The sequence below is a fragment of the Caretta caretta genome, chromosome 2 (genome assembly GCF_965140235.1).
Source record: "Caretta caretta isolate rCarCar2 chromosome 2, rCarCar1.hap1, whole genome shotgun sequence".
NCBI classification, from domain to species: Eukaryota; Metazoa; Chordata; order Testudines; family Cheloniidae; genus Caretta; species Caretta caretta.
In genome coordinates, this window is record NC_134207.1 from 162500979 (window position 1) to 162515592 (window position 14614).

General features: G+C 40.1%; 1 protein-coding gene across 10 annotated transcripts in view; it reads right to left on the bottom strand.

The window, feature by feature from the left end:
- Nucleotides 1-2155: 2155 nt before the first annotated feature.
- Nucleotides 2156-14614, bottom strand: part of FHOD3 (formin homology 2 domain containing 3) — a 611695-nt gene continuing 599236 nt past the window's right edge. For all 10 annotated transcript variants that reach the window (XM_075125568.1, XM_075125567.1, XM_075125566.1 and 7 more), the window contains one exon: nucleotides 2156-3360. In XM_075125568.1, coding sequence (XP_074981669.1) covers nucleotides 3278-3360 — 83 coding nt within the window. In that variant the 3' untranslated portion in view covers nucleotides 2156-3277. The remainder of the gene's footprint in view (nucleotides 3361-14614) is intronic.

Consider the following 14614-nt stretch of genomic DNA (forward strand, 5'->3'; position numbering starts at 1 on the left):
TCCTTTTCTGAATCCTTTCCAATTCCAATATATTTTTTTGAGATGGGGCGAACACATCTTCACACAGTATTCAAGATGTGGGTGTGCCATGGATTTATATAGAAGCAATATGATATTTTCTGTCTTATTATCTATCCCTTTCTTAATGATTCCCAGCATTCTGTTGCGTTTTTGACTGCTGCTGCACATTGAGTGGATGTTTTCAGAGAACTATCCACCATGATTCCAAGATCTCTCTTGAGTGGTAGAACTCTTTCTTGAGTTGTAAAAGCAACAACCACCCAGCTTAAGCAAATATTTATCTTGACTCACAATGTTTGTGAAATGAATCACATTTTTGTTGTTAATTTCTAAATCCCTGTTAAATGAGGGGGATCCAAAGGATTTTGGACATGCAAGCTGACTGAGAGACATTTAACTTTAATGACACTCGGGAAATGCCACTAAAATACAGTCCCCAAACACAAGAATTGCTTCCTATTACTGCTGGCAAAACACCATCTACACTTTAGCAATTGTTGCATTCCTCCCTCATTAATGAGAAGTGGAGATTCCCATTGTCCAGGGTGCATATACAGCACACTACACAGGGAATTTAAAGTTCAATCCTGCCAAGTAACTGGAATGGGAGTTGAGCACCTTGAAGGAGGCCTTCAGCATCTGGCCAGAGCAGGACTCAGATTCAGATCTGCTTTTAACTAGGACATGAATTGCAATCCAAACTACTCACTCAGACCACACTGACCTCAATAAACCCCCAATACATCCATCTGTGTTTTTTATGCAACCTTGAGCAGAAAGATAAGAAAACATTCTGAAAGGCCAAGTGTCGTATCATGTAGAGCAGTGGTTCTCAAAGCCGGTCCGCTGCTTGTTCAGGGAAAGCCCCTGGTATGCTGAACTGGTTTGTTTACCTGCCGCGTCCGCAGGTTCTGTCTATCGCGGCTCCCACTGGCTGCGATTCGCCGCTCCAGACCAATGGGGGCTGCGGGAAGCGGCATAGGCCAAGGGACGTGCTGGACGCCCTTCCCGCAGCCCCCATTGGCCTGGAGCGGCGAACCGCGGCCAGTGGGAGCCACGATAGGCAGAACCTGCGGACGCGGCTGGTAAACAAACCAGTCCGGTGCACCAGGGGCTTTCCCTGAACAAGCGGCGGACCGGCTTTGAGAACCACTGATGTAGAGATCCTTTCCAAAACCCTGGTGGCAACACATTGTTTCTTTTAAAATGAATTAATGTGATTAAATAAATTTTGTTTCCTTCAGTTTTCTGACCAATCCTTTCCTCTTTACAGCTTTCAACTCATTCTTTATTCTATGTTTTATTAACTAACCAATGAATGGCTTTTGTCTGCTTCCAAAATTCACTTGTTAAACTAAATTAACTGCCAAATAGCAGGAAAACATGTTCACCAATGTCTGTAAACCCAAAGCCATACTGTAACAACCAGGACTCATAGCAGGGACATATATTTACCCATGAACTGGATGGGTCAAGGCCCCAGACAACTGCCAATAAGGACTGAAATCCAGCAGCTGAGGAAGAGAATTGCACAGATAGGAGTTTTCACAACATATTCCATTTAGTTTGATTCTACTAGGTCATTTATTTCAGTATTGCCTACTGATTGGCTCTCAGATTACTTGGATGCTGTGTTCAACACAGTCTCATATATAGTTGAAATTTTGCCTGTTTGGTGCCTTATTCTTAGCACTTCCTGTCCTCAAAGTGGAACAGAATGCAGGAGTCAATACACCTTTAGTCCCAGCCCGGGGTCACAAAAAAAGCTAATCCCATATTGCCTCACAATGCATTCTTCAGTACCATTCCATCTAGATATGCTTTGGTGCAAAATGTTCCCTTTTTTTGTTGTTACTAAATTGCAGTTCCCATGAAAATGCTTTGGCAGTGGCGAAAGCCGGGTATAAGTGGGTTCAGTTCAAATTCACTGAGGCAGATGTACTTCACTTAAAGGCAAATGAGCTGATTAAAGTACATTCTAAAATTCTGTCTGGTTTGGACAGTGGAGTGTGATCCTTTATATGGGGATATACCAGAATAGAACACGCACTTAACCTCAGACATACACTGAAGATGTTTATAGAAGTCAATTACAAACAGTGAGATGAGGAAGAACGAGGAAAAAGCAAATTCCTTGTGTGGGAAGAGGAATGTTCACTGTGGTATCCTCGCTATTTATTTTAATGATGAAAAAAGACAAAATATAGAGGAGTTTTAGCAGGGCCATTTCATGTTCAGTTCAATTCGTTTGAAGCTAAATCACCACTAAGCTACATCACAACAGAGAAAAGCAGCATGAAGGGCTCAGGCAGGTGAACGAAACTTCTTGATCTTGGCAGCAGAACCTCTTCATCTAGCATGTAAATTGTTGGCATACATTTCTGAAATTGTACAAAGACTCAGTATACCTAGAGTTCAATAGTAGGAGGTATTCTGTGCTATCTGTGTGTGTACAATATTAGGTACAGTGTACATGCATACACACACATGCAGTTCAGAATCCTAAACATTCCACCTGCACTGCAGGGTATTTCCTGCCCTGCAGGGTGAATTCCATTGAATAACATTGAGTTCCTGTAAAAAGACACTCCTTTCCTGAAGGTCAGGTGGAATTTTAAGGCCCCAGGAGTGAAATCTTTGCCGCTTTGACTTCAGTGGGGCCAGGATTTCACCCCAAGACTATATGTGTATGTTGTACATACACACACATCCATACTGTACATATACATAAGTACACATACATTTTTACATTCTTTGGTGGTGAGATAAAAATAGGGTTGTACAGATTTGTGTATGTCTGTCCAATAAAACAATCTTAGGAAGATCATAGTAGCTGTAACAGAAGTGATTTTGCCTCTTTAAGGACTGTTCCTTGCACTGACAAAATGCCATGCTTTACGATTACTAAAACAGGCCACAAGGAAAGCCAACGTAAACATAGCTCACACAATAAAAGATGACTCAGGAGAGTCCCCGAATACTCACATCAATGCATCATGAGAGAACAAGCTATAAGCTTTCACCTAGAAATACTCAAACACTCCTTTTTTGTATCTGTCAGGTTTTAGTGCTGAGCTGTGACACACCCTTCTTTAGCCCTTTTTGTTTTTTCTGTTATATATCTTATCAAAATTAAACTAACAGAGGATGGGATGTCAGGAGGAACAGATGAGGCTGGTAGAACAATGCCACACTGAATGGTTGTCAGCCCGTGTATCACCGATGATGGTTTTGCTTGTAGCCACCTCTAAGGATTTCACACCTGCATCTCAGAGGTGCTGATGAGGCCCAGTGCTTTGGCTTCTTCTGGTGTCAGTCCACTCTTTAGAGTTCTTCTTACTGTACAGTCACAAAATCCAAAGGGAAGCAAATCACAGTTAGGAGTGATATACAGGACTATCAGTTGCAATATATATTCTAACACAAAAACAGAATCAAACAAACAGCAGCTATGTCTATAAGGCCTGAGTTTCAGAGCAGCTGAGCACTCTCATCTGGCAACTCAATGGGACCATAAGGTACCCAGCAGCTGTGAAAATCTTTCTATAACATCTATATAGGTCAGGCTTAACATCTATAAGGTCAGGCTTGACAAAGCCCTGGCTGGGATGATTTAACTGGGAATTGGTCCTGCTTTGAGCAGGGGGTTGGACTAGATGACCTCCTGAGGTCCCTTCCAACCCTGATATTCTATGATTCTATGATTCTATATTTAGATTCAAAACAAGTCTTTTCAAGTCTTGTTTTCTTAAGTAAAATCCTACAGAACTTAAGGAAATCAACTTTCTTTAGATTTATATAGATTTATATAAAATGATTTTTACATTCCACAAAAGGAATTAGCATTCTCATATAGGTTTTTAGAGAACTTTTAATAGAACCCTATTTGTTTTGTCCCTATTAAATTCGATGGGGCTTTTCCATATGGTGTTTTAATTGCTATTTCTCTGATCTTCTAATAACATAAAAGTTAAAAAGAACCAAAAGTAACCACAACATTACAAGTAATCAGAATCCTTATAAATAATGCTTCAAACCAGATTTCCTTTCCTCTTGTTTTCTGCTGTGCCCCCTTACTCCTCTCTCCCCCTCCCATGTCTACATCACATATTATCAGCAATGGTTTATAGCTAATTTACAGGGGTTGAGACCTTGGCTTTTTATTTTTCTGAGAACTGTTGGGAAAATCTGTACTACCACAATAATATAAACAGCAGCACAAATAGGTATAATTTGACACATGAAACTTACATTTTAAATTTATTTCTGCTTCACAGACTCAGGGTTTGTCTACATGGTATGATAATGTGCACCAGTGGGGTGTGAATTCTAAAGTGCACCAACATCTCACACATTAACTTGCCTGTGTAGACCTGGCTGATGCGCACTAAAAGTTCCCTACTGGGCATTAACATAGTACTGTTAAACCAGACTGTTATAATGCACACTAGGGAAATGTTACTGCGTGCCAACAGGGTTTACACAGGCCAGTTAGTGAATAGCATTTTGGTGTGCTTCAGAATTCACACTCCACTGTTGTGCATCAGTGCACCATGTAGACAAGCCCTTAAAGAAGAGTTTGCCATTTCTTTTATAGCAAACAGAATCTGTGACTGTGCACTTCCCTAGAATTTTTTTCATTAGGGGCTGCAGGTGAACACACCTTGTTTCAGGGTGGGATGTGGAGGCCTATGGACTGACTGCTCACTCCAATAGTTTGTCGTCTAGGCAGATGTGCAAAATGCAGATTAATGCATTTATTGTACATCCAAAGTCCAAACTATAATTTATGCAGAGCAAAAATATTCAGAGCTCCGCAACAGTGAAGAGAGCCAGTAGGAGACACACAGCTCTGGAGAAAGGAATTACAGAGCATGGTTAAGAACTCCTTGGCTTCCAGCATTGTTTTTATGCACCATAATTAAGAGCTCCAATTCACTGGAGAGTCACTCCAAGTTCCTGAAACTGACTGGTATAGACATGGGTCTAGCAGGAGTGAAAGGACTGAATGGATTGTTATGGAAAACAAATAAGATAAGAAAGAGGAAAATAATGTCACCATGTCACGAATATGGTGAAAAGCATGACCTACATTTAATAGCAAAATTTCTCTCTTCCGTTTCTGGGACAATTAAGTGAATTGGGAATGTCACACTTACAATTGTTCCTTCACCTCCGAATCCCTCACTTGAGGAGTTCTTCAAGGCTCACTCCTCTCCCCTATATTATTTAACTTCTATACCAAGCCATTGGAAGAATGTGAGGAAATGTTGCATGATACCCATCTCCATATCTCCTTTGCATCAAATATAAATCAGCACCATCTCCCAACTTTATCAATGCTTCGGTGAAATCTGCACTGGATGGAGAGCTCCGGGCTCAAGCTGAACATAGGCAAGACTAAGAAGATGCTGGTAGGAACAGCGAAGTGCTTCAAATAACACGTCCACTATCCAGACCACTTTCCTTACATTATTAAATCAGTCATCACTTGGAGGTCCTTTGGGACTTCTCAGAGTTATTAGATTCCCAACAGTCATGACAACAACAACAAAAAAGCTGTGAATTGCCATAATATTTCATCCCTGCCTATCAGAAATGGCCACAATGATCCACACGCTTGTGACTTCAAGGTTTGAGTATCAAAACACACTATATCTAAAATGAAACTACACTCCCTTCCCCCTCCCCCGAAAAGCTGCAACTGAAACAAAATACAGCATTATGTCTGCTTGGTAATTACACAGCTGCCATGTATTGTTCACCCCAGTGCTCTGCTCCCTGCTGAATAGATAGTCAAGTTTAAAGTCTTTGTCCTGTTATACTCAAGGCCCTCCATGAGACTGGCTCTAGCTACCTACAAGGTTATCTTTGCATCTTGTAACCCTGAACTCCAAAACCAGCTACATTCCATTGGAGCAATGAACCTGTTGACCTCTAGAGGGAGGCATATGAGCACAGGAGACAGAACTTTCACAGAAGTTGGACCTAGAATGTGGAACTCACTCCCACAAGAAATAAGACCACACCATTTCCAGAACTTAATGCAAACCTCATTTCTTTGAATTAGCTTTTCCTCAAAAATGTCACCACAGATGCACGCACACACAAACATATCCAAACATAAACAAGAAAAATGTTCTGAACTAAGCAAGCTTTTTTCTTACAAGATGGCAAGACTGAAGTAAAGACAGAGAGATCAATTGTTATGTCCATTTGGAAATACTTAGTAGACACTCAGACACTGTAATAACGGGGTCATATTCATCCATAAAGAACAGCGAGAATAAACCAAATTCAATTATGCCTATATAAATCTTTAAAAGTCAATACAGTTACTATTCCACATACACAACTAGCTAACTGGAAAAAAATTGAAGGGAGAAAAATATGTGGCTTTACCTTAGACTGAACACAAAAACAGAAGATGGTGAAATTCCCATTTTCCCTTTACTTACAGGCCTGCAACTTCACTATGCAAACCAGTGTAAAGGGAATGCCAAAGACAAGTGTAATAATGAATTGGTCTTTAGGGCAATTATACACAGAGTACTTAATAAGGAGTCAGAATACTGTGGAGGAAAAAGCCTATTATGAGAAAATGTGAAAGAGAACCGAGGATGTAACTGTAAGCGAGAATCATCATTGTGTATCTTAAGATGTGCCATGTTCTGAATTTATTGGAGACTCAATTCAAGGACATCACGATTTTGCATATGATCCAAAGTGATGTACAAAATTAATGTAAACTCTTCGAGGCAGGGGCCATCTTCTATCCTATGACTGTATAATGCCTGGCATAAGGGAGCCCCAACCCTTAGTTGGGGACTTTAAGAGCTAGCAGAGCTCAAATAAATAATAATAGTAACATTCATTCAGTACTTGGATACATGTAGAAGTATCTGACCAAAAAAGGTCTTGTAGGGTTCTGTAGGATTTTGCTAAACTACCTCAGGTCTCAGCTATGACACAGAAAGGTAACTTGGATTTAGACATCCCAATGCCTGGACCTTTTAACTTAAGCAGTTAGACAGGAGGAATCAGCTCCAAAGACAGACAGACTTTGATGGATAAGGGTAATAAAATTACATTTTTAAATCTGTAAATCTAATGAAAAGCTCCCCTGTGGAGAGAATCAGGCTCTAAGCAAAGAGATTCAACAGATAAGCCTGAGAGGCAAGCACTGAAAATACTACTTCATGAGGTATTGTGCGCCTACTGGAACACTCAAACTCATTAAGTAGAAGTGTGTCTACTCTGAATTTACATGGCAATTTCCCATGCATTATGGCCTTGCATGCCCGTATTGTAGCAGATTTGGAGGGTTTGTTGCTGAGCAGAAGAACATGATTTGTTTCTAATGTGCCTAGGGACTGAGAGAGCTTGAGATCCCTTGTGAAGATAAGTGCCTTTCAGTGTAAAAGCTTCTAATTACAAATAACCTAGAGCCAGACCTGGCTCTTGTGTGAGTGTGTTGTGGGGACACGGAGCTCAAGGAGGCCTCCCTCACCTTAGTGCGCCCTTTTATGAGTCAGGTGGAATTTAAGCCCTTGCATTTGTGGAATAGCAGGGACTGCCTCTTTAAACAGTGCCAGGAGTAAGGAGAGGTGGAAGGGAGGGGACACCACAGTCCTGTCACATTTTCCCTTGGCCCCCTTATATTGGTCCTTGAAGGGGGCTAAAACAGGGGAAATCTAACTGCACTCTATAAAGGGGTGCAGTAAAGTATGCACTTTCCCTATGAACTGGAGGGTGGGTGAATCGCCTTCTGACATGCTATAAAGCAGATGATTCTCGGCCTTTTTCACTTCCAGAGATTGCATTTGGTGGGGATCTCCTACCAGCTTGGGGCAGGAATACAATCCATTAGTAGAAGTGACTTGGAGAGAGAGTTTTTCCTTCCATGTTTTACACTCAGTACATTACACCACTCAAACTAGGTCTTTATTCTTCCCTTTTCACTGAACTCTGTGGCATGTCACTAACTTGACTAGACATAATTTCTTGGCTTGTAAAACTCTTGGCCTGCTGCAGCCCACATTAAATTGAGTTATGGAATGCATTCTGGAGGCAATGACAATAAAAATAAAGCTTTCTAATGACCTTTTGTGCTCTTTAAGCAATCTTTAAAACATTGGCTAAAGAAACATAAAAACATAAAACAGGAAGAAAATTACTTTTACTGTTGTCACAAGAAAGTCCTGCTGAGATCTCATAACCCAGAAACCAAACGTTGTTTTTAGGGGGTCGGAGGGGATGATATTCTTTACCAGTCAGGAAATCTAGAACTAAGTTTGATATTCTGGCAGAACATAGCATGCCTATGATGAACTTGGTGAATTCATCTGAGCACACTGGGTCAAACAACTGAAAAGAGAAGCAGCCCTCACAGAACTGGGAACATTTAACATACAAGAAGACTCCCCAAAGCAGAGCCTTTTCTCAGCACATAATTAATCTACACAGGTTTTTTTTTAAAGGGCGGCTAGCCTCCCTGATTTCACTAGAAGTGAGGAGCAGTAAAAAAAGCAAGGTTGGCGCCACATATGGTAACAGTTTCAATGGCTTTTGGCATGTAGGTGTAGACCATTTCCATGCAAGCACCATTTGAATTGCAACAGTATCCCTTTACATAAATATGAGCACTTTGTCCGCTTTGGGGTCGCGTGTATCATGGAAATGGTGTAATTCCCAACAGTATCCTAGCAAACAATGAAAATGAATAAAACTCCGATGGAAGTCTGTGGGCCAATGAAGTAAATGATTATGATAGTTTGTCAGAAAACAAATTTAAGATGCTGTAAATTACCTATGGGGGAAGCAGGGAGGTTAGTAGGAAAAGCAGCCTGTAGGAGGATAGGAGACTAAGCAGTCTTATGAGCCTATTTTATTTTATGTACTTTAGTTGCATTTCGTGCTACATACTCCCGTCCCTACCTCCTACCCAATTCACTCACACCTATTTTATAATCAACTTCTTCTTCCCGTTATGCCATCATCTGGGGTCGGCTCACTGTGCAAGCATGTGTCATCTTCATCTGTCTGAGGTCCACCTGCTTACATGTTCTTTGATGCAATCCATCCGTCACTTCCTCAGCTTTCCTCAGGGTCTCCTTTCTAGCACCCTCTCCTTCCATGTTATCTTCACCAGGTCCTCTTTGTTCACCCTCTCTGTGTGTCCAAACCAGCTAAGTCATGCTTCCTCAATTTTAAAGCCACATTATGGACTTTGACTTCCATCCTAATCTTGAATTTCACAATCTCTCTTTATTGTGCCTTTTTATTGTGTGTTTTTAGCTGTTGACACTCTGAGTACCTTTCCTAGACTTGAAGAAGAGCTCTGTATAAGCTTGAAAGCTTGTCTCTGTCACCAATAGAAGTCTCTCTCACCAACAGAATATCAATAAAAGATATTACCTCATCCACTTTGATTCTTTTTTTATTGCGCAAAGATATCCCACCCTTAAACATCTATAGGTGTTGAACATACCATCTCTTTACTCCCCAAGCTTCTGAATTATACAGCATTGCGGGGCTCACCATTGTTCCAGACAGATGGGCTTTCAATCTCAGTGGCATATGCTTGTCATACACAACCCTAGAGATGTTATTCCACACTCTTCCAGCTCCCACACAGTCTTGAGTGTATCTCACATTAAAGATTGCCATCTTCCATAACCCAGCCGCCAACGTACTTGAACTGGTCCGTCTGGTTTAGTCATAGTCAGTTAATCTCTATCTCCAGTTTCCTTGTGGCACCTCTTCTAACCAACATGACCTCGATCTTAGTTATGTTCGTTTTCATCCCATGCCATTGTAGCTGGTCATACCACTGGATTACTATTTCCTTTAGGTTTTCTTTTGAGGACACCCTTATTACTATATTGTCTAAATATATAAGTTAGTCCAGTAAAAGATATTACCCCACCCACCTTGTCTCTCTAATATCCTGGGACCAACATGTCCACAACAACACTGCATATAGCAGCTTCTCACTTTTTCCCACAGGGATCTTCCTGCTAATGTAGTCTATCAAATATGATAAACAGCAGCAGACTGAGGCCTGGCCCTCATGCAATCTGACTTACACTTCAAAGGGGCTTATCTTTTAAAACATGTTCAGATCAGTGTTTAAGTGATTGAGAAAATCCCTTTCCAATCAATGTACACCCAACATATTACAGACACTGCCATTTAAGTCCTCTCTGATTTTACCCCCATCAGTCAGGCTATGGCAGTTTGGTTATGTGAGCTCAATTCAGAAACTCTCTGTGTTCTTCATCCCCTTCCATTGTTCACTTAGATGATATATTTTTCATGTCAATATCTTATAGTCTGCATTAAGCTAAACTTGCATTAAGCGAGGCATATGTCATTGTTGAGCATGAGCAGGGCTAAATTTCCCAAGTGGTGGTAGTGCGTACGGAAATTTTTCCTTATGGGATTTGTGAGTGAATTCCTGGATCTCATCCAGTACCACTTTGAAAATGTGCAGACAACTGAAATATGCAGCATTTTCAGTCAGGGCCAGCATGTCAGAAGTTGTCCCAACCAAATTTCATAGATAGTGCCAGTCTCTCCTAACAAAGAATTCAACTATTCAGCAATCTCCATTGTAAGACTAGATATTAAATAACATAAAGGGGAAGCCAAAAGTAAAAAAGGATAAAATTTGTCTTTATAAGAGAAAGTTAAGAGATGTGTTTGATCTTTAAGTGGGTTATATTCTAGAGAACAACAATAGGTACATTATTCTGAAGAATTTGGATAAAGGAAAGGATTTTTTGTTTCTACCTAATATTTAACCTATTGTTTTAATTACTAACTAAAAATGGTTTGTATCTCTGGGTAACGTTTTTAGGTGTCAGCATCTTCCTCACCAATTAACATGATTTATATAGTGCCCATAGTGAACCAGACTGTTGTACAGACATGGAAGAATACAGCCTCGAAAAGCTTAGAATCTATGGTCCTGAGGCAGGAAAGCATCCCTGTTCAGGACAGCACATGCCTAAACGCTAATCTGAATTGGGGACCATGCCATAAATATTATCGTGTAGTACTGGGAGCATGAATACTGAATGTAATGCTCACAGTAGTAAGCACTACATTTGGTAATATGTATTTGCAAGATTAGACTGTAAATAGCCAATGTGTATATGGGCAAATCAGGTAGGGGATGGAGGATTGAAAAAGCAAGGGGATTTAGCAGAGGTGTTAGGCATACACCTTGTAAGTTCCATTTTTAAAGCAATTTATCATTTAGTAATAGATGTATTTCACTGAGGCAAGAGCTAGGGCTCGTAGATTTAGAACTGTGTGTTGAAAAAGGACTAGGAGGAGGAAGAGAAGGGCTACTATCTTTGAGCACATAAGTTCTATGGAATTGGAATCTAAACCTAATAATGTCTGAATCTCTCACCTGGAGTCCTTGTTGGGGAATAAAGAAGATTAAAAAGCAGATCTGTAAACCAAGAAGATAGATTCAAAACAATTGAGATGAAAATGTTTTTTTGTGCATATGCTGATTATTCAGGGTTACTCTGCTTTGAGAAATTCGGATCCAATTACGGGTGAGGTTCCCCCCCTTTGTGCTGTAGGTGGGGTCCCTCCCGTTGTGCTGCCCTGCTTTGAGCCAAAGCAAAATGCAAGGTAACTGCTGTGGGAACTTGTTTTGCATCTCCAAACAGAGACATCCCTCCAGATGCAATCTCAATACTATGAATGTAGTTGGAATTCCTGCCTTCACAAATGATCATGTGAAATTTCTTCAGGGCATTAGAGGGCTCCCTTTGGCAACTATGGCTATCACCTTGCTTTTCAGTAAAGCCATGCATGATCGCACTTTTATTCTTGTACTCTAAACTTCCTTATTATTTCTGGTTCTTAATTGAAGCCCTTTCCTCAAGAACAGTTTGATCATGAAAGCCATCACCACACTGCTTCTGATTTCTTTACTCAGACGTTGGAAGGAAGACATCTCCTATAAGGAAGGAAGAATGATATAAATACAGGCATATACAGCTGACCTGGTGTAAACCTGAAGTCTTTAATTAAGATGGATAGAAACCAAAGTAAACAAAGTGCATGTTTAAGGCCAGCAGTGCAACCAGACCATATGTTATTTTTCAAATACCCAGAGCGATATCCGTACTCACTATGCCAGGAATTAAAAGAAAAAAAACCCTTTAAATCTTTAAAATATACTAAAGAGGAAACAAAGGGGAATGTGAGTGAAATGACTTCTGTCTAGCGGACTGAGAACAAAATAAATAACTGACAACAATGAATCAACTATTTCTATCCCTTGAAAGAGGTAAACTAAAGATGTCAAAATTAACTTTTGTTGTGAATGACTTACATGGTATTACTTTCCATGATTCTGTAGTAAGAGATGACACTGACTTACTTATAACCTGGAACCATAAATAGATCACCTCCCCAGCACTCCTCTACAGAGCTATAATTCTATATGAATTATCCAACATCCCATCACTTAATGTTTGCTATGCACCCTTATCTTGCCAAATCCTAGCTTCCTCCTTTCACCTTCAGCTTGTTCTTGCAATATAACTAATCAGCATCACTCAGTCAAGAAATATAGGACACTCCAGCAGTCATTGTCTTTATTTAGCAACACCTGGGACATCTCAGTTCATCAGCTATTCTTTGATCCTTCCTTTGTCTGCTTTCTGCACTCATTGGAGACTGTGTATTACACTTATAGTCACAGGGACAAATCAAAAAATTAAGTAACGTTTTGCTTACACTATGGGATCCTGCTGGGAAGCAAAATGGCTTCTCTGCTAAAACACACTGTAAAAAACCCCACTACAATACCCTCAGTCTTCAAACTTGCTTTACCTGCCCAAAACTCTGATTACAGTCACACGGCTCCTTTACTGGCTCCCCTCTTTGAGAATCTGCCTCATGCCCATGAATTCTAAGGGTACGGCAACAATGAAATTAAAAATCCATGGCTGGCCCATGCCATCTGACTGGGGCTAAGGGGCTGTTTAACTGCAGTGTAAATGTTCAGGCTTGGGATGGAGCCCAGGCTCTAGGACGCTGCAAGATGGGATGGTCCCAGGCTGGAGCCCGATGCCAAATGTCTACACCGCAATTAATCAGCCGCTTAGCCCCAGTCAGATGGCACGGGCCAGTCACGGACGTCTTTGGACTAGTAGAATGTTCTGGAACAAAACATCAAATCCAAAAAAGCAAATGATGCAATCTGGGGAAAAGGACACATGTTCCCTGACCTTGCCAAACAGTAGTGCAGTATACATTTGATGAACTAAAAGCAGATTCTACTTGCCTGGTGTCAGTGCATTTATATTCTATCCTGCTAAATTAGGAGTCAGTTTAGAAGAAACAAAACATATCTTTTTATTATAATGTATTTTTTATTACTAGATTTTAAGGCTAGAAGAGACTGGACATTTATGTGGATAAGAATATTCAGAGCAATCATAATAACTATGCTAAAACTTTTGGAAGGGATAATACATCTCATGCTTAAAACCCTAAATCAATGTCCAACTATTAGAGATCAGGACAAGACCTAATATGCGGAGCAGATTATCCCATATCTGCATATTGTAGAGTTCGTACATCCTCCTCTGAAGCATTTGGCACTGGCCATTGTCAGAGACAGCATACAGGACTAAGTGGACCTCAGAAAAGCAATTCCAGAGTTCCTATACTCTAATCTGACCTGCTGCATATCACAGGAGTATTACACCCAGTAATTACTACAATGATACCAATAACTTATGGGCAAACTAGAGCATATTTTTTTGGAAGGCATCAAAAAACTACTACTGATTTCATAAAGAGTCTGTACCATCTACTGAATTCAATCTCCCATCTTCCAGAGTTTTAGCTATTTCATCATTTTATTTTTCATTCAATTAAACTTTTATTAGCGTGATGATGACCCTGTGAAAGTATTAGGTTAAGTATGTTTTGCTACGACAAATAGCATTTGATAATGAATAACATCTATGAAATATTTACTTATTGTAATTGTAATTAATTGCTGCTAAGTGTGCATTAAGTAACCCGATTGATTAAGTTTGCCCTTCCTTCTTCCCAACTCCTTTCTTTTATACTGAACCCAGCAATTGTGGATTTAGTTATAAATTGGAAGCAAAATTGCTTGGGATTTTGGAGTTTATATAATCTTTTTTTATCGAAAGACATAAAAAGGCATAATTTCCATTAATTCCTGTTTTCAGTCAGGCCATAAATATCTGGATAACAGGCTCTTTTATAGCATTTGGCACTTTCGTATTTGATCCTGGCCAGAAAAAATAAGTGCACAGACATATGAAAATAAAACAAAGAAAAAACAATAACTGAGGTGTAAGCTGGTGGAGCTCCCAGCCAGCTCAGAACAAAAATTATACACCTGAGGAGTCAAAAAGTCATCCTACCTTCCAGAGTTTATTTGATTAACAAATGTGTTATTCCAAAATAATACTGCATGAAATCTCAGCCTCTTCAGAGCTGGATCTTCATAAGATTCTTTCCTACATCCTAGATCCCTTTTCTAGCGTGCTATTCCTACCTCATTTATATTCAGGGTGGA